The sequence below is a fragment of the Falco biarmicus genome, chromosome 6 (assembly GCF_023638135.1).
Source record: "Falco biarmicus isolate bFalBia1 chromosome 6, bFalBia1.pri, whole genome shotgun sequence".
Classification (NCBI taxonomy): Eukaryota; Metazoa; Chordata; class Aves; order Falconiformes; family Falconidae; genus Falco; species Falco biarmicus.
The window spans coordinates 43,355,393-43,379,272 of record NC_079293.1 but is presented as its reverse complement, the minus strand read 5'-3'; the positions used below and the strand labels follow the sequence as shown (position 1 = coordinate 43,379,272).

The 23,880-nt window shown below is 35.8% G+C and overlaps 1 protein-coding gene across 1 annotated transcript in view; it reads left to right on the top strand.

Annotated features, from left to right (window-relative positions):
- SHPRH (SNF2 histone linker PHD RING helicase) overlaps positions 1–23,537 on the top strand; it is a 55,061-nt gene extending 31,524 nt beyond the window's left edge. The window contains exons 18-30 of the mRNA XM_056344633.1: positions 516–658; positions 4,027–4,200; positions 4,529–4,591; positions 5,728–5,953; positions 8,475–8,618; positions 9,924–10,025; positions 10,837–10,908; positions 12,653–12,841; positions 18,164–18,256; positions 18,804–18,890; positions 19,283–19,461; positions 21,347–21,427; positions 22,658–23,537. Of these exons, the coding sequence (XP_056200608.1) occupies positions 516–658; positions 4,027–4,200; positions 4,529–4,591; positions 5,728–5,953; positions 8,475–8,618; positions 9,924–10,025; positions 10,837–10,908; positions 12,653–12,841; positions 18,164–18,256; positions 18,804–18,890; positions 19,283–19,461; positions 21,347–21,427; positions 22,658–22,754 (1,650 nt within the window). The 3' untranslated portion in view covers positions 22,755–23,537. The remainder of the gene's footprint in view (positions 1–515; positions 659–4,026; positions 4,201–4,528; positions 4,592–5,727; positions 5,954–8,474; positions 8,619–9,923; positions 10,026–10,836; positions 10,909–12,652; positions 12,842–18,163; positions 18,257–18,803; positions 18,891–19,282; positions 19,462–21,346; positions 21,428–22,657) is intronic.
- The last annotated feature ends 343 nt before the right edge of the window (positions 23,538–23,880 follow it).

The window sequence follows — 23,880 nt, the reverse complement described above, 5'->3', positions numbered from 1 at the left end:
TGACAATTCAGGTTTCATGGAAAGATGGAAACCGTTAATGAATTGATGAACACCTGAGTTGAAATGCTGCTTGTCATTTGCACAATAGGGGAGAAATAATAAAGAAATAGGGGGAAATGGCACATGAGGAAGTAAACTTCTGCATCTTCTTTCACATTAATTTCACAGAGAGCTTGCTTTCTCTGATTAAATGATCCTTTCATCTCTTTGAGAGAGAGAGAAAGAGGAAACTTTGAGATTACAGTATCTGTGTGGCTCTTCTGTGTAGATGGCCTCAGTGAATGTAACTACTGCAGCAATTTGAAGGTGTGGAAGTAGGTGGGTATGTAGAAAATTCCTTAATCATATTCACTTAAACAGGAAAGGGAATATTTTTTTAAACATACTCTCATATTCCACTTTCCATGGAATTTACCAGTCTGAGTGTGGCCTAAAGAGCACTGTTAAGCTTTTGCTGCAATGAGTAGATTGGTTGTTTGTTGAATGATCATGGAGAAATCTGTTTTTACATACAGATACATTCAGGTTCTCCTTGGTGGTTGGATGTCATCCAGACAGCAATACAGTATGCCATCGATGAGGAGCTTGTTCAACGTGTGCAAAATGAAATAACCATCAACTACAAACAGCAGACTAATAAACTCTCCATGGCAGAGAAGTAAGAGAATAGCTAAAATAAGCTAATTAATACAGTTGAATCTGCTCAAGTCCTCTTACCAGTTTGTGCTAACAATTGCAATTAAATAGCAGGCGTTTGCTTCAGAGCATCTGGGCTGCAATTAAGTTTCAAAAACAGTCCCCCAAAAAGCATAACTAGATAAAAGACTTAGAAAAGCAGGAGAATTACAGGTTTTTCCTAGACTAGCATTCTTTTAAATGTTCCTTTTTATTATCTACTGTGACTTTACAGTCTTCTGTACTCACGCAACTGCTGAGCAAGAAAGATTCAAAGCTTACTGCATTAAAATTGAGTAACCTCTAAAAAAACCTGAAGTGCTTAAATGGAAAGTAGACAATATGAGAAAGTCCTCGTGTAACAACATAAAATAGCATCACTTCTTTTCTAAGGGAAGAATTTTGGTCTGGTTTCATGTTAGAGACAAAACTACCGCTATTGTGTAGAATTACAGAGTAATGGATTGGAAGTGATATCTGGAGGTCACCTAGACCAACTCCCAGCTCAGAGATTCAGCCCAGTTAGGTTGCACAGGGAGATTTGTCCTGCTAAGTTTAGGATATCTCCAAGGAGGGAAATTTCATAGCTTCTATGTGAAACCTCTTTTGGTATTTGACCCATTGGTGGGGGAAAAAAATATAATTAAAATCCTTCTATCTAGTTAATATTTCCTGTGTTGCATCTTGTGTCTGTTTTCTGTTGTCCTTTCACCATACACCTCTGAGAAAAGTTTGGCTCAGTCTTCTCTGTACGTTCCAGTTAGGTGGATGTAGAAAGCAATAGTGTCTCCCATGAGCAATCTCATTTTAAGGCTGAATAAACCCTTTTCTCCCAGCCTTTTTTTGTATGTCCTGTGCTCCAGCTCTGTAAGTTCATACAGAAAAGGGAGACGTAGGACAGAGAATGCTCTCACAGTTTAACTTCAGGCAGTTTTCTCAGCTACATGAACAATCATTATGCTCTTAAATACGATCTTTCTGAATCTTGTTTTAGTTAAATACATATTTTTATTTATATATATAATATATAAGTACATGCATATACATATGTATATAAATACCTAATGTTGTTATAAAAATGTGTATATGTGTGTAAATTTAAATACTTAAAACTGCACAGGTGTTAGTTAAATATGTGAAGATACATCATCCACTATGACTACTCCGTTATCGTGATCACAAAAGGTGGCACAGTTCCTTGCCCTTGCTGGAAGTAAGCTTCATTTGCTTTTTGTACTTAACATAATTCTGTCGAATAATCTAAATAAAGATACAAAACTTTACCTCTTCTTTCTTCAAAACTCAGAATTATGGTGAGAAGGAAGAAGGAAGTTCTGTCTGTTCAAAGTGGATATTTGGGACACCCAGCTGGAAAGTAGCTTTGCGGAAAAGGAACCTGGGGGTTCTGGTGGGACACCAAGTTGACCAAGAGCCATCTATGTGCCTTTTGTGGCAAGGAGGGCTAATGGTATCCTGGACTGCATTAGACAAAATATTGCCAGCAGGTTGAGGGAGGTGATCTTTTCTGTCTGCTCAGTGCTGGTGAGGCAACACCTGGAGTACTCTTTGTCCAGTTCTGGGCTCTCCAGTATGAGAGAGATGGACATACTGGAGAGAGTCCAACAAAGGGCCAAGAACATGATGAAAAGGCTGGAGCATCTCTCACATGAGAAGCTTAGAGACTTGGGACTGTTCAGCAATTCAGGGGGGATCCCCTTAATATATATAAATACCTAAAGGTGAGGTGCAAAAAAGATGGAGCCAGGCTATTTTTTAGCGGTGCTCAGTGACAGCACAAGAGACAGTGGGCACAAACTGAAACACAGGAGGTTCCTCTGAAGATCAGGAAATGCTTTTTTTACTGTGGGAGTAACTGAACACTGGCACAGGCTACCCAGAGATGTGGTGGAGGCTCCTCTCCATCCTTGAAGATGCTCAAAAGCTGTCTGAGCATTGTCCTAGGCAACCAGCTCTAGCTGACCCTGCTTGAGGAAAGGGGTTGAGCAAGGAAGCCTCCAGAGTCCCCTTCCAGCCTCAACCAGTCTGTGAGTCTGGATATGAGTGTTTTATGGTTAAGTGTTATTTAAGAATGATAGCATCTCATTCTGGTTAAAATAAATTCGAGGAAAGGATTGTTCGCGTGTTCACACTGTGCTCATGTGCCTGTGTGTCTGTCTATATGATTGTCTGGGTCATACTGGGGAAAAAAATTCGAGGTTTTTTTTTTCTTACTAGGAAGTATGTTTTTAAATTGTTGCTGCTTACAGGTTATATAACTTTGGAAGAGCTATCTGCGACTCATATCACCTTTATAAAATAGGGATAAAACTTATTTTCTTTTTAATTCATCTTAGCATGTGCAATAAAACCTTAAAGAACAGTGTCTTGTGAAGTACTACTGGTCAGTGGTGGAAGTAACAAGTGCTAATCTCTGGTTGAGTATTAGAGATGGTTAATCCAGGGTGTAGTGTGGGAAATTTTTATAAATCTGGAATATTTGACAACTGATGATACTAACAACAGACTTGTGATTGCAATTTACATGTATTTTCAGGCTACCTGGTTAGGCAGACTTCTCTATTTTATTTTAAAATATATACTGCTTAAGTAGGTCATCTTAAATGCCAGACTTTCCTAGTGGTGTTAAACCTGTGCTTTTCTCTCCACACTTTATAAAAGGGATGTTTTGGATCAAACTTTCCATATGGGGTAGAACCATAGTCTTGTAATGCACTGTCCTGTCCATGGATGCCAGACCTTGCATAACTGGTGCATTCTCAGCAAGAGACCTCTGCTCACAAGAAGAACACAACAATACAGGAGGTGTTTAATTGGTGTTCATGTTCCCACTCCAATCAAGACAGACAGCTGAGTTTTAGGAAAATAGTTCAGTGTTACGTCCATTTAGTAATTTTAACTTTGAAAGCTAACTTGCAAAATGCAGTGTAATTTTGTGATGGGTGCACGTGTCTGCTGTGAATGGCACAGGTGCACTGAAAATCAGTTTGTTGGCCAACAGATGCAAATAAAACTAAGTATATGCAGTTGTTTACCTTTAGTAGATTTGCATTGTGGACCAGAATGTTGCAGGTTGGTGTTGCCTGCTAATATTCAGCTGCATCTCTCAAGTCATGGAAAGTGTCTTTCTGTTCTAGAAATACCAGGCATCATCTCAGGGGACACGATGGTATGATTTCTAACAGCATTACACGTAGCAGTAATAAGCATTTACTTATTATATGACCTTTGTATGTTGTCCTGGATTGCTATTTCTCTTATACTTCAAAATACTGAATTAAGTTTGTATTTGGTGTCTCGGTGTGCAATTAGTTCCCTTTTTCTTTAAATCAGATTCCGTGATTGCAGAGGCCTTCAATACCTGCTCACAACCCAGTTGGAAGAAGTGAAGAAGTTCCAGAAGATTGTAAGAGAAGCAGTGAAAAACTTAGAAGGCCCTCCCTCTAAGCAGGTTATTGAGGCTGCCACTATCTGCCATTTGCGACCTGTTAGACTTCCACTTAACAAGTATGTCTTGAAAATGGAAAATACACTTTAGAAGTGTTTCATTAAATTTTTCTTTCATTTTAAATAAGAGATTAAAGTCTTTATTCTGTATTCAGGATTTGTACGCACACAGATATTGCAGATCTATTTGTTAGAATCACGACCTTAATTTGGTTTTATTCTTACAAAATCTTTTCCTGTCATTACTGTATCAAGTATACATAGGACTGTTAAATTGTTCTTTTTTTAAGGACTTTTTGTGGTTTTATATATTGGAATAGGGAATTACAGGAATTACTTTGAAATTCCAAGTGTTTGCTTCATCAGAAATCAATCTTCTGTATTGCAGCTGTGTCTTTTGTAAGGCTGATGAGTTGTTCACAGAATATGAGTCGAAGCTCTTTTCTCATACGTAAGTTCATAGCTTTATAAACTTCTCACTATAAAAAAATGTGAAAGTTGGACTCTTTTGTATTTTCTCCTTTAAGTTTTCTGAAATAACTTTATGCACAAATTACAGCAACTTCTTGCTAGTGGCCTTGATGGCAATTTTACTACTCAAGTTTAATTTTTTATGTAAATTTCATCTGGAGAAGTTGTGCACAAGGAATGAATACATGCCACTTTTTCTCAAGCTCCTGTAATATAACCATACTTTTGAAATGAAGTGTTTAAGTGTTCAGAAAGTGTGTATAAATACAAGTATCCTAATTAAACGCATATTCCTGTTTGTGCAAATATTTATTTTCAGTCCAATTGCAAGTGGTATTATACCATACTCATTCATAGATTTATTGTTTTAATTCTGTATAATAGTAACAGAATTTAACTAAAGCTGTAATGTGACAGGAGATTTCAGACACGAAGGCAGCTGTGAGCTGAAAGAAGGGTTGCATCAGCACATGGTGTGAGAGAAGTATGCATAGTGGACATTACTGAGAGGCATAGATTACAGCCCTCTTCATGCTTTCTCTTTGAGTTTTATCTCTCATGTCCCTCACAATGTCAAAATTAGATTGAAAAATCTTGAGGTCGCTGAGAATACATTTTGAAAAGTCTTTACTAGTGGGATCTCTGTTACATAATGATGCTGGAATCATTAGGAAATGTTAGTGTGTTTCTGAATTAATATTATTTGTCAAGGAGTGAACTGGGAAGCTGTAGTGTTTTTAAATAGTGCAATACACAGCAAATTTTGCATTAGAGTTTAACTGCAACTCTTGCTGCTTTAAAAAGTCAATATTGCATTTTTTTAAATGAATGTGACATTAATCATTAATAACTACTGAAAGATAATTAAGATGTGTAAGCCTTTATTAATAGCTATAGATGATTTTGAGCTGACAAAATGGCCTGTACAGTGATTTCATTGCTGGTACTGAGGGCACTGTGTTTGAAGCAAGCTTTTGGGATATTGAGTAAGAAAACAGCTGTTTGTATTTGTTGGGTTTGCATTATCCTTTAACCAAATATTAGAAGGTGAATAAGTAGAAATGGATGTGGAAGTACAAAACCAGTGATAAGTATTGTATTGGGTTTGTTTTTAAGTGTGAAAGGCCAAATGGCAATATTTGAGGAGATGATAGAAGATGAAGAAGGGCTCGTTGATGACCGTTTGCCCACCACAAGTAGAGGTCTGTGGGCGACCAGTGAAACTGAACGTGCCTTGAAAGCTCTTCTCTCCTTTGCCAAAGCTCACCGAATGGATATCAAGCTAACTGAAGAAGGCAGCATATTTCTGGAACTGTATGAAGCGTGGAAAAAGGAATATAAGGTACAGTAAATGCGATGGTGATGGAACAGTCATGTAGTCCATTTAATGTAATATAAACAAATTTAGATTAAACATGAACAAATCTAAGCTGTATTCCTGAAATTAGGGTTTACCTACACAAAGCTTATTTGCAGTGCTTATTACAAGATTTGATTTTAAATGGTTTATATATGATTTAAGAGTTTCTAAAAGCTATACTGGCTACTAAGCATGTTAGTAAGCAATGTAGTTGCATCTATTAAGACAGTATACAGAAAAAATTAAATGTATTAATCTGTTCAGTTAAATCAGAATATAGCAAAACTCAGCTAATAGAACATTGGTCCATTCTGTAATTCAGTTTACTTTCAGTCTTATGCTAGCTACAGACATCCTTTCATTATTGCTTTATTTCCTGGATCTTGTTTACTGCACAATGCAACCTGAAATTAGTCTTCTGTTTGGATCAGAGAACTGCAGGAGTATACTGTGAATTTCTTTATGCATCCGTGTGTGTGTGTGTTTCCTTGTAGTGAATATATACTGGTGATGGAGAAGAGGGAATACCTGTTGCACACATGGGTATCATCCTGTCTTACAGCTTAGGTGCCATCAAAAGTGTTTTCTCTTGAATGCTTCTCCTCATTAACACGGACCTCAGCTTCAGTAGAACACACTTGGTACACTAGTGCCAGGTTTGACTCTTCTGTATGGGTTGGGTTTCTTTGTGGTCTGACATCAGAGGAAATTCCTGTTCCTTGAAGGGTTATCGCCCTTGTGATCTTTCTCCTAGGCTTTCTGTTTCATAAGTCTAGGAAATTGTCACTCATTTTTTTTCAAAACTAGGAGGTTTTGAAAAAGGCAAGATAATTCTTGCAGAAGTATGCTATTGAAGAATTTAAACATTTGTTATTAGCTTTTGTCTATAGAAGAAGAGACTATATTCTAGAGTGATTTGCTTTATGTGTCTTTGACTAATGGAATTCTGTCTGTCTTTATTTTTCAGCAAACTTGGTTACTGATCACCTATTTTCCTCAAATTGGTAGCGCTACTTAAGAGTGAGACTTAATCCAGAGCTGCCTTAAAAAAAATTTAGCAGGTTACAGTGTAACATAGTGCAAAACCTTTTTAAACAAAATGACATCTCGATCAGTATTTAGTTATCTGATAGTTGAAGTTATTAAACCCTTAAAGTTGTGCTGCTGTCAGCAAAGTCAGGTCACTCACTTAGGGTACCAAAATGGTGATTAGAGAATAATAATGCTAGCTCTTCTTGTGCTTTGTTATTTTATATCCTCAGCTTGTAGCAGTTCACAAAAGGAGGACGACATAAGATAACTAGTTACCAAGGCATTACTATGTATTGGAGATTTTCTGCTGCAGGAAAGGAACCCAGTCTCTTCATGTCCTTTTACTTTAGGAAACAAAAGTTGGGGCTAAAATACCAATGAGAATGAAAATAGTGCTGTTGTGATTCCATCTTTTGTGACTTGGAAATACTGAGTCAATTGTCTGTACTATTCTCATCTACATTGAGCTACAGGGATGACACTCTTTAAAATAAGCCTTTAAATCTAAAAAAAAAAAATTGTGGTTTTTTTTTTTAGCAAAAGCAATTTTAGTTTAGTTTCCTTAATTTTGGGGAAGCAAGCTCCTTTCACCTTATTCACTGTCCTTACCCTGAATGCCAGATTTAATACACAGTAATTTTATGTTTCTCATCTAGGCATAGCTCCAAACAAATGCATCATTAGTCTTTCTTATGCTAAAAGAAAATCCCCAGACTTTCAACCAGCACACCCCCCAGCAGCTGAGTGTTTAGAAATATCTCTACAATTCAAAAATCAGAAATCAACAAATAGTAATTTTTGGCATTTGCAAAAGGTCTTAGGATTTCAGTAAGATCACTGGAGATATTTTTTTTTATAAAATATGTAAAAAGTGGAAAGCTAGGGAAGAAATATTTTACTGTACTATTAGTAATTTAAAAATAATGTCTGTTTTATATGTATAGTATACTTCCAGTTGTATCTGTCTGTTTTATAGAAAGCAAGAATTTTTCTTGGGAGAATTGAATCTGCTGTTATCTTCGCCTTGTACTTGTCTGTGCCTTTATCAAGACCACTCAAACTGTTAACGTTTCTTTAAAACATACTTCATCATTAAGAAGCAGTCTTAGTACTATTATAGCTAGCTATTTAAAATTGATTAATCACTTTTCCTTATTTTATTCAGCATTTGCTTAGTCTTGTAAAGCATTTTGTTTCTGACCTTTTATTGCATGAGTTAAAGCAATTGTAGAAGAAATGAGAGACAGCTATTTATAGCTGTTCATAAAGAGAGGCTGGGAAAGACAGCAGGCAAGATGATCTCTTTATCGTTTGTTTTCCTTCATAATTATTTGTTGTTGTGGCTGAATTACTGTAAAGAAACATTATCCCTTACTCCAAAAAGATTTTCACATTATACATTGTATGGCAGAATCATATAAAGGGAACTCAGCTCAGTTCTGCTACTAACTCATTTGGACTTTTCTTACAGTTACTTCATGAATATTGGATGGTGCTTAGGGATCATGTGTCTGCCATTGATGAACTGGCAATGGCTACAGAACGGCTGAGAGTGCGTCATCCTGATGAACCAAAACCAAATCCACCAGTTCTCCACATCATAGAACCACATGAGGTAAAGTACTTGGCTGGAAAGAAATGTTTTTTTTCTGAAAGAACCTATACCTTCTACAAAAAAAAGTCTGTATCTAGATCTATGTATAATGTCTGTAATATGCCCCTGTTTCCATTTGAGAACATCTTGGTGGAGTAGAGTTCCTGTCTGTTTCTACATTCAGTGTAGGCCTTTTGAGCCTGTAACTTTTATTTTGAGATATTTTTGTCAGCCTTCTGACTGTAAGAGTGGCATGCTTCCAAAAGATTGCTGTCCTCCAGCAGCAGGTGAATGGCTCTGGGACCTTTCTCTGCAATTGCCCAGTTTTCCCAAGCTGGTGGAAAATTAAGTTGATCTGTTTTCTCACCTATATTGCTACTTTCCATAAGGACCTAAAAACGAGCCGTGAAAACCTAAAATACAATTACTATTTTTTTCCAGTATCTTGGATTTTCTGAACCAGGTCTGAGACTTTCTGTTCATGAACACAGAGAAAATGCTGGGTTGATTTAACCTCAGTTTTGGTTTTGGTTTTTTTTTCCTCCCCACCAATAGAAATATGTTTTCAGTAGAACATTTTGTGCTTTTTTTCAGTGAGATTCAGTGTTAGATAAAAGTGGTTTTTTTCTTTCTGTAGGGAAACAGTCAATTTTGTCTGTGTATTAAAGCAATTTTTAAAATGGAGCACTGTCCTTAACAAATGTTTAACAAAGTCTAAGATCTGTGTATGAATTTTTAAACATAAAAGAAACACTCATTACTTTATCCTTCATCCTTCGGGTGCTTGCCTCTTCTGTAGTATTAACAACTGTACCACTACCAACTGTAATTAATTTAAAAGGTGTCAGCTTGATGTTTTTGTCTTTGTATAGGTTACATGAAAATTAAGGGCTTCTAAGAAGTATAAAAAAAATAATTGTTTCTTACACATTGTTTTTGAAACCAGCAGTAGAATCTAGGATCTATTTGGCTGTAAGAAGATAGATGATAAATTGAATTAAATTTGAAAGAAACTTTTTAAAAAATGCTATTTTAATTTTTTTTCTCTGTAAAGAACCAATAATGCAAATAAAACAATAAAGACCAAGTTTATATACTTCCTGGGTCTTAACCTGTTCACAGTACTGTGTTCATACTGGGTACAGGAAAGGAATAGTAATTTGCTTGGTGAGAAGTGTGTCTTAAATTTACGGCATGAGCTGTTCTTCTGTCTGTCCCCCATAAATTACTCCGTTGAATTTTGCCAAAAACGTTAATGTAATCCTTATTGTAAAACTTCACTTTTTTTTTTTCTTTTTATTAATTTGTTTAATACCGTTTCCTTAGGTAGAGCAAAATCGAGTGAAACTTTTGAATGACAAGGCAGTTGCCAAATCACAGCTTCAAAAGAAACTAGGACAACTTCTGTATCTCACCAATCTGGAGAAAGTAAGGTTTACAGTTCCTTGGTCTTTACCGAACTGATGTACTCTGTTTACCTAGTGGAAGAAACCTGCCGTTATTTTTATTGACAACTTACATTTTAAAGAAAATATATTTTCTGTAAAAATTCATTACATATTAAAATTCCATGTGTCATTCTTTGTGTTGCTGAATAGTTGTATTTTGCCTGTTTGCTTCATTACACAGTTACAAAACTATGAACTAGTTTTTGATGGTTAAAAATTTAATTAAAACTAACTGGACCATATTTAGTAGAAGTCTTGTAAAATTACGTACCTCTCCATGTACCCTTGATATTTTATGAAGAGCTTACCTTCTTAAACAAAGTCAAAGAGATCTGTAGGTTAAATAAGTGTAAAGAAACCAACAAACCAAAACAGTCAAAACCTATGTATTATACATTATTTTAATCATACTGTACCAGTAAGTACAATTATGCCTAAATAAGCATAGTTAAGCATGATGAGGTATATTAACCTGTTTTTACAACAGTGTGAAGCTAGTGAGGAGTTTCTTGTTTGAAGCACGATTTTACTTGGATTTTTCAAAGTTCGAGTAGAAATTCAGGTACTGTCTGAAGGACTGCAGTATGAACAGTGCTCCTTTTATTTACCAAAAATGACATATTTTTTTAACTTCTCAAGAAAGACTTAATTATTCACGAATGATCTTTAATTTGCTCATACAGGTTTTTTTAAGGACTTCATTGTTCATTTTTTCTAGAAGCATGTCTTAAATATAGAAGAACTTTTTATTTGTTGAAACACCAAGTTTGTATTTTTTTTCTACTTTGCAGTCTCAGGATAAAACTACTGGGGGAGTTAACCCAGAGCCGTGTCCAATCTGTGCACGTCAACTGGGAAAACAGGTAAGATACTTAGCCAGCAGGTTTTGTTCTTACAGTGTCTACCTAGATCTGAGTCAGTTGTGTGTCGGTTTTTTTCAGCATCTGATTTTCAATGAACATTGTATTGAAACAGGGGAAATAGGCCCTTTCCTGTAGTGCACCAGGCAGCCGCTCCCCTGAAATAACATCTTGCTCAGATGCAGGCGCCTCTTCTGCCTTCAGCTGTTGACATCAGTGCTTAAGTGTTCCAACAAAAATGTTCCAAAAATGTGTATTGCTGCTTGTTTTAAAACTTCGAAGTTTTGCTTTCATACTTCTGTCAGAAAAAAATCTTTGTCATTTATAAGCTAACAGATTGAAGAAATAGGTAAGCTTCTGTAGTATACTGTTGTATTTTACTGTAACAGCTCTCATTGATAGTATGTTTTTTCTTCTAGACTTTTAAAGAAATAGCTATCAGCTACTTAAACAGTACTAAAGCCCAGTAGAATAAAGACTGGCAATCTGGATTTTTTTCCCCACCACTTACCTGCTGAACTACAGGAGCTGAAATTTAAATGAGATTTAATCAGAACTGATCTGTATCATAAAGTACAAAGCCATAGTTTATCCTTTACATGCATTAGGTAAAAGCGTGAGCAGACTCCTATATAGTCAAACTGAATTGTCTCTTTTTTTAGGATAGCTATTTTAAGGTTGTTTAGCTTCTGTTAGCTTTATAGACATGTATAAGCACGAACCGGTGTCCTGCAATGTTTCCAAAATTCTCTCTGCATTCCTCTTCCAAGGGTTTTTACAGAAAACAGTTGTTTGCACTGTTTCATCTCTGAGTTGGAGGAGCTTACTGAAAGGAAAAATAATCTTTTCTTTAACTTTGGCTGAGACTGCCACTTTGGATGGTAGTAGCAGTCATGTTGCAAGGAAATTTTCAAGTGCTTTACATCCCATTTTGATTGAAAGAACCTTACAAAGCCTAAAATATCTTCAACTTGATAGTCATGTAGTCAGTTTCCTTTGCTACTTGGACCCATGAAAACTATTTTTTTTCCTTTTAGGTTGGCCTATAGAACAGACTAGTACAGAGAAAGACACTATTTCTAGGTGCAAAAACACTGGTTTACAAATTACTTCTCTGTTACGGAAGGTCACAGCTGACACATAGATATTCTATGCCTGCAAAAGAACAGCTTCTTCAATGTAAACTTCTGTTTCTAATGCATTCTATCAAAAAAATTAAGCCTCTCTATTCAAAATCTTCTAAATTCCCAAGATGTTATCTAGGACGTAACAATTGATAAAAGTTAAAGCAGTTTGTTTATGATTTTTTAATAAAGAGTGATCTGTTATGAATGTATAGATAAAGACTTTTAAAGAAGGCTAATATAAACAGGTTTGTAATTTTTTTAAAAATGGTGTAAATACTTAATCTGTTTACTTAACCTATGCATTAAGAATCATGATTCATAGAAATGTAAGACTTTAATGTTTTTCCTGAAGTTTAGGACTAGGGAAATGCAAAAAAGAACAATAAATGCAGAGAACTTCTGTGGATTGTGAATCTTTTCTGTGCTGGAAAACGTTGAAATCCAGGCTTTTTAGCAGTTGGAATGCTAAAAATTTAAAAATTCTTCAATTTTAATCTGAGTTTCATAAAAATAATGTTTCTATGAAAATCTAAATTATCACGTATTAGTACACTGTTTTCCTTTTGCATTGATCTAAAACTGATACTGTGTTGTGTTGTTTTTCTTAATTCCCTGCATAGTGGGCAGTGCTGACATGCGGACATTGTTTTTGTAATGAGTGTATAGCTATCATCATAGAACAGTACAGCGTTGGCACCCGCCGGAGCTCAATTAAATGTGCCATTTGCAGGCAGACAACATCTCATAAAGAAATATCTTACGTCTTCACTGCAGAATCTGCAAATCAGGAGGATGATATTCCTGTAAAGGTATGTTGTTTATATGAGCTTTGTGGCCCAAACTTTTTCAGCAGTGTGTATTTGTTGTGTTTTGTTGCACGCTGCATCTATGCAGACGAATCTACCCAGTTCTTATAAGTAGGTTCACTTTTTTTTTTGTTTATAATGGGTATAGTTCTTTTCCTTTTGAATTGGATGAGATGTATATAGGCTTTTCTTATAATGTAATCAATGTTTTTGGATTCTTCCCCAAGGAAGGTTGCACATTTTCCTGTCAAGTAAAAGATTTCTTGGGGTTTTTTTGGTTTTTTTTTTGGTTCAGGTGGTTTTTTTCTAACTTACCCTTTTCACAACATTTAAGGCTTTTGGAAACAAAACATGAAAGTAAACAGTGTGAAAGAGGGTATCTTTTTAACACCTACTCTTTAAATGTGCCTGAGGAAAGGAAATTACACATCTGTTAAAGTAATGCTGTCTTAGGGTGTGGCGGGGAGGGACAGCTTTTGCTGAGCTTTGGTTATGTTTGGGGTATTTTTTTAAGCATTTGGCACCGGGTAGAATAAATTGCTGTTTGTATCCAGGTGATTAGGGTTGGGGTTTTTTTTTTCTTATGGTGGTTTTGGCTTTTTGTAGCCAAGGAGAGATGAGGCATAGTTGTGATGTGTTTGCTTGAAATGATTAGTTTGAGAAAGCTGTCTGTACTATGAGGCTGTTAGGATGATGTAAATATTTCAAATTAAATCTTCATTGTGAGCCAGAGAACATGAATCCTGACTCTCAACTTAAGATTCATTATCTGGAATGTTTCTTGAGCTACCTGAGAAGCAGAGTAGTTGTTTTGCATTTTGCATATCTATGGTAATATTGTCTGCTGTAGGAACCATAATTAGGAGGAAAGAAACTGACTGCTTTTTTAGTAGAGGTGAACGAAAAACCTGAAGGGAGTTTATTTCTATGCTTTCTCCATCTAACTTGGCCAATAACAAATTAGTGGACAGATTTTATTGAGTATATCCAGTAACTTGTCCCAAAGTTTATTCAGTAATAAATCAAATAGTAGTGAAGAAAATAGAAAAATGTTAATCCTGTAAAATACTATTTCTCAAAAATAATGCTTTCCATTGGAACCCGTTGACCATGAATTTGTTCTTTGGAGAAGGGTTTCTCTGGTGTGGTGTTAGGGACATTCTCTTTTCCTCACAAGTGTCATCAATAACATGGTTGTGAGGCCTCTTTCTTCAAGATCACCCCCAATTCTTTCCATCTAGTAGTGTGCTGTAAGCTTTTTTTCTGTATTCTGGATGAGTGTTGACTCGATGTAGCTGGATACTCTGCAAGTATTCTTTCTGGGTTTTTTTGGTTTTGTTTGAAAAATCAGAAGGAAAACCTTGGGAAAACTATTCGTGCTTCTTGCCTATCTCTGTGTTTTAAACTTGTCGGTATTTGGCTAAAACTTCACTGACTGGATACATATACCTACTGAAAAGTTGACTGTCGATTAAAGACTGAATTTTAGTCTTAAAATAGCTCCCTATCTGAGCAGTTTGTTTCTCATGGCTTTCCGCTAACAAAGTACAGCTCTGTTGAAGACTGGTAGCTGTTCTCTGCAGTAACTTTCTGTTTATTCCTTTTAGCCTAACTTTCTGAGGAGACAAGGTCTTTTCATTGTACTGTCTTACTTATCCCTTAATTTAGCAACCCATTAGATCATTTCAAACAGCTTGGCAGAGAGTCTGAGTTTCAAAGGTAATCAATTTTCTTCAAGTCTTATTAAAATAGCCATACACATAAAGTATGTCTCCTACTTAAAAAAATACTGTAGCTTGACTTTACTACAAAAGAGATCTTAAAGTTCAAGTCTGTGGGGGAAACTTTATTTGTAATTTGTATGCTGCCCTAATGACAAACGTTAATGAACCTCTAGACAGAAATATGTAGGAGATTGGTTCTGATTGCACTGTTTTATCTACTTTTCTTAGTAACAGAGGGTTTTCCTTGGGCTGAAGGCAGGGGTGGAGGAAGAGACAGCATCTCCATGAGTCTTTAGTAATACTGACATAAATGTGGTGCATAGGTACATTTTTTGCTTTGCAGAAATCTGTTATAGAATAGTGTTAAACCAAAAAACTGGTTATTACAGTTGTGGAAAAAAACAGAGGATTCTGGAATAAAATGCAAACATGAAAAAAAGAATACTTATAATATTTTTATTTAGATGATCCTGCTATCTTTAATTAAACTATGATTATAATATAGCTGGACATACCAATCATAGTTTGATTAGTATAGTTAAAAGTAATAACACAATGTGCTGACAAAGACTTCTGTGGTATCTGTGCAAGTCTCTGTCAACCTTGCGGGTATACTAGGGTTGCTGTCTTGTACTGAAGTCAGTGCTACCACGTTCACAGTAGTTCATGTCAGCCTCCCTGAACAACTGGAATTCCATTTTGAGCTCAAATCATTAGATTTGAAGTAGTTGACAGCATGTGGCGCCAGGGGGAGTAAATACACCGTGTATTTGAAGTGCTAGTTCTTAGGACCTTGCTATATATGTGTTTTAACAGATGATTTCTTCAGTGTTTAGAGATACCACCCTATTTCTAACAAGAAAAATTCAAATACGTTTAATAGATTACATTGAGCAACTAAATTTCATAAATAAAACACAGAAGGATAATGTCATTTACTGTCCTTTGCAAAGAGTTGTAGTGTTTTCTTGTAGTATTTCTTCGTCAACACTTTGGGCAAAGCAAAAACACGAATTCTGTGAATTTGCATGGTGTCTTGAGCAAGGCCCCGTTCATGAAAAGTCTTCATTCATGGAGAACATTAATGAAACATTCATGAAAAATTAACAGTTCATACTGTAGCTTCACTGTATGTACTATCGAAACAACCAGCATTTTAGCATTGTTAAAAATTTCTACCTCGTATTCCTTTAAGGACTGTTAACAAAGAATTACTAACTTACTATGGTTTCTATAGAATACTGAGGTTAAGATCAGTATCTTACAGCATATAATATGAAAATTGTGTGATTTATTCAGCATTTACATTTTTACCTGAACTTTCTCAGACCTCTGGTCTCTTTATTTTCTTCTGTTGTGTTGTATACATCTTGCTTTTCATTGTACCAGGACTAGCTATCTTAAGTTAATGTCTTAGGTGCAAAATGAGTGCTGTAAATGGCAGCATTTTATTCTAAGAGATTACTGGCATCCTTGCCTGTTCTGGTTCCGTAAAAGCTTCCACTGTGGTCAGTATCGCAGTGGGTATTGCCAGCCTGTCACCTGAGACAGAAATTGTTTGTTAGAGGGTAGTTTTGATTCTAATGTGTCCTGCTCCATAATTAATTACAACTAGCTAATCAGTTTATAAATACTTATCTGGATATTCAACAAAATGGCAAACTCGGGTTGAATGGGTAATGGATGGGGTAACATTTTTTTTAAGATGCACTGAAAACAAATAACTCATAATAGCAAGGGTATTTCTGTCAGTTTCACCTCTTCCTAAATATTGAGAACAAAACTGAATTTTGTGTGCTGTGAATGAAAACTTTAGTCATTTGTTAGTTCAATGACAAGCCTATATGTAGTTTGTCTACTATAATGTAAGCAGAGAGGTGGATAACTTTTCACACTTGGTTATCTTATTTTTAAAAATAGAGCAAAAAGACTGTAACCACTTTGATTGTTGTGCTGTTCTTTGCCAGAGTTCCTCTGACCAATCTTGTACAAAGTTCCATTTGTAACACCTGAGTCACAGGAAGTCTGGAGGGTGGAAAAATCAACAACAGTGGCTAAAGTTGCTATCTCTTACAGCAGGAAAAAATAGGACCTATGGTAAGGTCCAAAAAATGTCTCTGAGGAAAAGACAGAGCAGATTAGCTAGAATTTTCATCATTGAATCAAAGATGAATTGTATCAGAAAAGCACATAAATGACCCTGGAATATATAGGAATATTAGGAATATATAAGAAAAAAGTTAGTTTCAGATCTTCTAACTGCAGGTGATTATGATTGGCAGGCAGCTGCCATAGGGCTGCAAATGTGTCATTCATCCTTGCAGATCATAACACCTACTGACATACCAATTGTTCATTGTCTATCTGACTTTTGGAAACAGTGTTAATGTCTACCAGGTGCAACAGAGGTGACGTGGAAAAAAGCGGGTTTGTGTCTGTGACAGAGTTGGAATCGGTATGGAAGACCCTGGGAAATAAAATGGTACTGCTTATTGCAGCCTCTGGTAACACAGTGCGCAGAAAGTCTTTTACATGTATTTCTGGAGCGTTCATTTAGCTGCATAATGTATGAATGATCAAGTAGCCCAGCATCGGTTCCAAACTTGTGCCTAGACTGCTGACATCCTTCCCTGCCAGTTCTGCAGGCAGCATAACTTCAGTAAATTTGATCTGTCATTGTAGGAAGCCAACATAGTTAATTCAATGTTCAGAGGACAGGTGCAGACAGAAATAAAACAATATTTGTCCAGCTGAATCTAGCATGGCTTGAAATGACTATGCATGTAAGAGCTAGTAGGAATTAAATAAGGGCTTCTTAAAAAAGCCACATTAGGTAAAATTACTGTGATACAAAGTACATACTGGAGGAAATAGAGGGAGAAACTAAAGAACTGTTTCTTGAAATCATCTTCCCAACTTAAGGGGAAAAGAGTACAGAAATCAAAGTGGACAAGAAGTAGAATGTAGTATTGGATTCATTAAGCACTGAAATACTTCTGAATGCAGAATATGAAGATGTTTTCATTGCAGCGTGCAATCCTTCAATAATTAATTTTATTAACCAGTTTCTTATTATTTTAAAAATAATTAACAAGCATCATAGTACTGAGTATAAGTTTGGTGTTGCCAGAGTGAGAAACAAAAGCAACAGAAAGAGCATTCAGGTAAGTGTTTTTTCATTGCCGGTTTTCAAGAGATGTGAAGGAAGGGAAACTTAAAAAGTGCGTTTGGAAGATTCTGTAAAGATTGTACCACTAAGTCAAACCTCCGGGGGCTTAACTGCTATGTTTGGTGCAGCTGCACTGCTTGGGCTACCCACTCTGCCTCATGCAGAACTAGATAGGTGTATCTGTGTGGCGCTTCATTTTTCCGTGTACTGTACATGCTGTAATACACTGCTGATCCTACAGCAGTGCATTATAAGGGAGACATAAAAGCAGTTCAGTGCTACTTAACCTGCCCTTCCTCCAGGTTGCTTATTTTTCAAATTCCTGTAAGACAGTGCAAGAGTCCTAATATAATGTTATTTAATAAAGCAATGAATGTGGAAGGAATTGTTTAATATCCTACTTTACTAATGCTCTTCCTTGACTTTTCAAAGGGAAGTCATTCCACAAAAGTGGAAGCTGTGGTCCGAACGCTGAAGAGAATTCAATTTAAGGATCCAGGGGCTAAATCCTTAGTTTTCTCAACGGTATTAATCACCATTTTCTGTTTTGTCTTTGTGTGTGTTTAAAACGGTCATAATATTTTCAGGCTTTAGTTTAGCTACAAAAATGTTGAATCACTCTGTACAGCCACTTGATTGTTTTGAGAATTTGTAGGGCAATTCATGTAACTGGGACATGAACAATGATTGTAGTCAACAGATGTAAAAGCTTGTTTCTTCAAAGGGCAAACAGATTTATATGGGAGCATTAGAAATTCTAGACATTTTTCTTCAGATATTTTTGATACATTGTAAAACTGGTTTTGTGATGGCTGCCAAATTATTTTATTCAAGGTTATCTTTTTAATTGCATTTCTTATTTAGTTTTATGGTAGGTTCAGTTCCTGGCACATTAGTCTCTTTTTTTTCTTTCTCATTTCCCCCCCCCTGTTTTTAAGTTGCAAATGCCAGTATTTTGAAAGTAGTTTCTATCTACTGTTTTTTAGGGAAGTTAATTGTATGTTTTAGTTGTTGTTGTTTGTAATGTTGAGTTACTTTTACTGTGTTGTGTGCTTTTGTTTGTTTTTTACAGTGGCAAGATGTGTTGGACATAATTTCAAAAGCTTTATATGACAACAACATGATTTTTTCTCAGATCAATGGAATCAGTAAATTTCAGGTACACAAAGAATATTTTTCTTAAAAGTATTTTCAGTGGGGAAAATTACAGTTCATAGAAGTTAATATGATCCTTTCAATTCATTGCTTCATTTGAGAAACTGAAAGGTCAGCAAATTTGTTCAGCAGAAGCTTTGATCTCTGAACTCCTTGATTCTGAGAATTGTAATCACAAAAAGCCACAATTTAAACCCTTCAGAGATAAACAGTTCATTCACATTTGAAAAGGAAGTGTTGGCATGGATGTTAAGGATGAGGCACACTGATCAGCCAGGATGCAGGATTGTCACTCTGGGGCCCATAGTAGCTGCTATAATTTCTTGAAAATAGAGATGTTCTCCACACGCTTCATTGAGGAACTTTTGTCATGCTGCCGTGATGTTTGCCTTTTAGGAAAATCTCTCTGCGTTTAAATATGATCCCAACATCAACATTTTGTTGCTGCCTCTTCACACGGGTTCCAATGGGCTAAACATCATCGAAGCAACTCACGTTCTGCTTGTAGAACCCATTCTGAATCCTGCACATGAGCTACAGGCTATTGGCAGAGTACATCGTATTGGTCAAACAAAGTAAGAATTAAAATTGCGTTAACTGGTTTAGATATGGTCCAGAGTAGAACTGCATACTGCAATAAGAATAAATCTAGTTCACTGAACTTCTCAATTTTGGAGATGAGTGTTTTCACAGGAATCCTATTTTTAAAGATGATAAGAGACAGAAAGATTTTTTTTAAAAAAAAAGTTTGCTGAAAATACACAATGTGTATTTTAAGGAATTCTTTTGTGTTATGAGAGTAAGATGCAGAAGCAAATTGCAGTTAGGAAGAGTAGTAGACTCTTGAGTCCAAAGTCCTGAAAAGACTTGTTCAGCTTCTGCCCTATTTTATATGTGCTATTGATACCTTGTTTTTTAACTTCAAGGTTCTGCTTGTAAGCATGTCCAGAAATGTCTTCGCTTTGCAGGTCTGAGCAACTTGCCATTTATGTCACAAGTTCAGGCATGGTCCTTCCTAGTGTCATTGAGAGGCTCCTTCTAGCTGGTCATTCCCACTTCCAGATTAGAAGCTGCATAAGTTGTTGGGTTTTCACTTAACAAAGGTTTTGGAATGTTTATCCTGAACAGATAAGATGTATATGTTTTACCTTAGGTTTTATGTCATTTGAAAAAGTAATTTAAAATCCCTGTACATGAACAAGAAAAATAGCTGGAATCAATTCTGGAATAATAATATTCTAGAATAACTGTGCATTTTGTGTTCTGGAAATGGATACAAAGCAAGAGGACATGAATGAGCATGTGTGTGAAAGAATGTTTTTGAACAGGTGTGTATTTGGGAGTGTTGGTAAAGATTTTGAATTAACTGCAGGCATGGGAAAGATTGATTGCAACAGCCTCCATTATAATTTTACATGACGCTGGCACAAAAGGTCTGGCAAAAACCTCACAATAAAACCAGCAAGAATGTGTGCTGTACTTCTTAAGAACTAAGACTTCAGCAATGCTTACTTGAAAAAGGGCTGTGTTCAAGTACAGTGATCATAAGGGAACACTGTGTTTAGTTTCACTGGTGCAACTATTACCATTTCCGTTGCGTTCTTACTCTTTTTTTTTTTTTTTGGTAGGCTTTTGTTTGTGAACCACAAAGTATTCCCCCATCATTTCTGTGTGTAACATTACCTACCAAAGTTTCAATATAAGATCTGAAAATCATCCAAGCACTTTCAAGGGTTCATATCTTGAGAAGTGTTTATACTGGGGGGCCTGGAATGACTTTCCATTTTTATCTTTGGAGCAGACTCTTTTCCATTTCACTTGTGCCTGACACTTTTGAAATTTTATTTGGTAAATGGAGCTCTCATTTTATGTTTATTGACGTTTTGGGTTATATGTTGTATGAGTGCTTACGATTTCATGTTTGCTGACTACAGTTACTGACTTCTGAAAGAAAAAAGTATAGTATTTTGCCATCTTCAAGAACAACATTGTTAAAACTCTGGGACTGAGCTTTAATTATCCATCACACTGAGCTCTCTCTCCTGGACTGACTTGTGACAGTGCAGTATAAACATTGTATATAGCCAGTGGGCCAAAGTCATTTCTTTAAACAACAATCTAGGTTCTTGAAGGCTGTTTGTTTGTAGCAGGGACACAGAAAGCAGAACTTTGCCCAGCATCTGCTTTAGGATTTTAGTTAATACAGCTTATATTCATTTAGTATGTGATCCAGCCAAGTGGAAGTGTGTGCTCTGGGACCCACTAAGTATCCTTAAATGTCAATGAAAGTTGTTAATCACCTTGTAAGATTTTTTTTTTCTTAATACAGAGGTGGTTTTTTTTAAACACTTAAAATAATTAGTATAAGACTTAAATGTGGTCTTGAACTTTGACAGGAACAGCATAACTTCTGCTGACTTCTGGTTTTGTTTGCTTTTTTTTTAAAAAAAACACATTCAGGTCTACCATTGTTCATAGGTTCCTGATAAAAGCAACAATAGAAGAGAGAATGCAGGCTATGCTGAAAACTGTAGATCGAAGGTATGTGTGGAATTTTTTTTAAAACATCATTAATGCACGGAAAATGAAAAGGTGGTTCTCAACCATACTTTTATTACAGTTAGATATGTGTATCTTAAATATAAACATCAACTGTTCTTCAAATTGTTTTGACTGACAAAAAAGTTTGAAGACTTGAAAAATTGATCTTTTAACCTCGTTCTTGTAACTTGAAGCTTAAGGTATTTTAATTCTCTGGAGAATATTTTGGTTACATTTTGTATTTCATAAAAGCCCAATTGATTAATAAATCATGTGTTAGGCAAACCGAAAAGATAAATCATATTTCCATTAGTATGAAAGCATTTCAATTAATGGAGTAATACAAAGTCTGCCACTGGAGTAACAGCATATGTTACAAGTTCTAATATAGGACATTAATTCTTTCTGTCATTATTTGTAAATTCTGCAAACCTAGTCTGTCAGTGCTGTGTCACAGTGGTTGGATTTGCAGTCAGTGCAAGTGTTGTCCAGATGCTAGCTCATAAGTCAGTCTGGTGAGCAGACACAGAAAGCTGTTTTCACTGTTTATCTTACCAAAATCTACAAGTAATAACGGACTGGGAGTGGAACAAAAGTGATACTTATGTTCTTTATGCAGGAAGTATAAGAGGTTGTTTGTACTTCTTTAGCTATATTGCATACACATATAAAATCAAGGACGAGGCCTTAGTTTAAGGCAATTAGTTATTTTTCCAGTTTTGTGACTGTTACAGAGTATGAGACTAAAAGTTTGCATATCTTTGGCTGTAGTTATGAAAGATTTCAGCTTTAGGTTTGAAAGAAGGATTTAATCAGTTTCCATATCTGTAAAGTAGCACTACTTTTGCATATAAAATTCAGATAAATGTACAGTGGCTGAATGATCCAATGAAGGCTATTGTTTTGAAAGTAATATCAAACTTTACGCTTGGAAGCTGAAGCCAATTCCTGAAATGTTAAGAGGGCAAAGCGGATTATCCCACGTTCTGCTGCCTCTGCAGCGTTTGGTGTTGACCACTGGTAGGGACAGTAGATGGACTTTGTACCTTGCTCAGAATGTGCAAGAGAAGTAGCTGATCGGTGTAATTTCCCTGGCAGAAAATACGTTTTCTGCTGAGCTTCAAAGCTGAACAGTTACTGGGCTCTGAACCATGTGGTCTCTTCCATGTGTACAGCTTGTTACTTCAGTTGATTCCTTCTCTGATGCCTGCATGCAATTTTTTCCCACAGCCACACGAGCTCTTCCATGAAACAGTCAGAAGCCTCAGTTCTGACAGTGGCAGATTTGGCTGACCTTTTTACAGAGGAAACTGAAGAACTTGAGTAAAAACATTGGTTTGGCCTAATGAAATCAGAAAGTACCTGACGTAATAAGCACTGGTATATAATCCGCTTGATCTGTTACTCCTGTAAACATCATATAACATTTGTCCATAACAGAGCTATTGGAAACTGAAGTCTTAATTGTTACTATTTTATTCTGTGGTGAAGTTCTTAGGAGCACATACTTCTGATAGCACTGGAGAAAACTTGCACTTTGCACATTATACGAAAACATGGATTTTATTCCCAAAGAGCATTTGAGCTGGATGCTAAAACTGAGATCCTGGACCCTTGGTTGAGAGGATTTTTACCATCAGGTTTGACTGGCTAGTAGCTCAGTCTGAGAGCAAAACTATGTGGGTGGTTGGGTGGGAAAGGGAAGCAGATAAACACAAATCTAATTTTTTTTACTGTACAAAGAATTGTTAGAAAGAATGACTGTAAATTAATATTCTTCTAGAAAGGGCTTGTTAGCTTTTAATGCAGAGTTACTGCACGTCTTATTGGTAACACTTTAAATAATCTTTACTAATAATTTGGATATTTGTATTAGGCTTTTAGATATTCAGAAAGACTTGTGACAGTTAAAAAATCGTTGTTAATGCTTACTCACTGCAAAATTATGATAATTAAATTATGCTTTTTGTATGTGTGTTGGTCTGGTAATCAGTTAAATACTTGAACTTACTGTACGTGTTTTCACTTATTCCTGAAGCCATGACTAATTTGGTACTTTGTTTAGAAAAAAATAAATAATGCTTTTGTTACAGAATTTTTCAAAATTTAATTGGTTAAGCTGCTGATCACTTTATTTGGTATATACATTTGCTCACCCTGATTTTTTTTTCTGTAGGTCTCCCCTTTAAAGGTGCAGCAATTCACATTCAAAATAGATAAAATTAAGATAGGTGGTCTAATTATTAAGTAAATAATCCAAGTTAGATAATCAGTGAAGAGAGGTGAAACTTCATCCTTAGGTATGTGAGATCACTCTACCCTATCTCTATTGACAGTAGAGAGTTTAGAAAACAAATCCAAGCTAACTTTTAGGCTGCTGAAAGTAGATACGTTTTAAGCCTTTGGCATAAATTGTGGGTCTACATTTACACAACATCATTTCTGAAAGTATT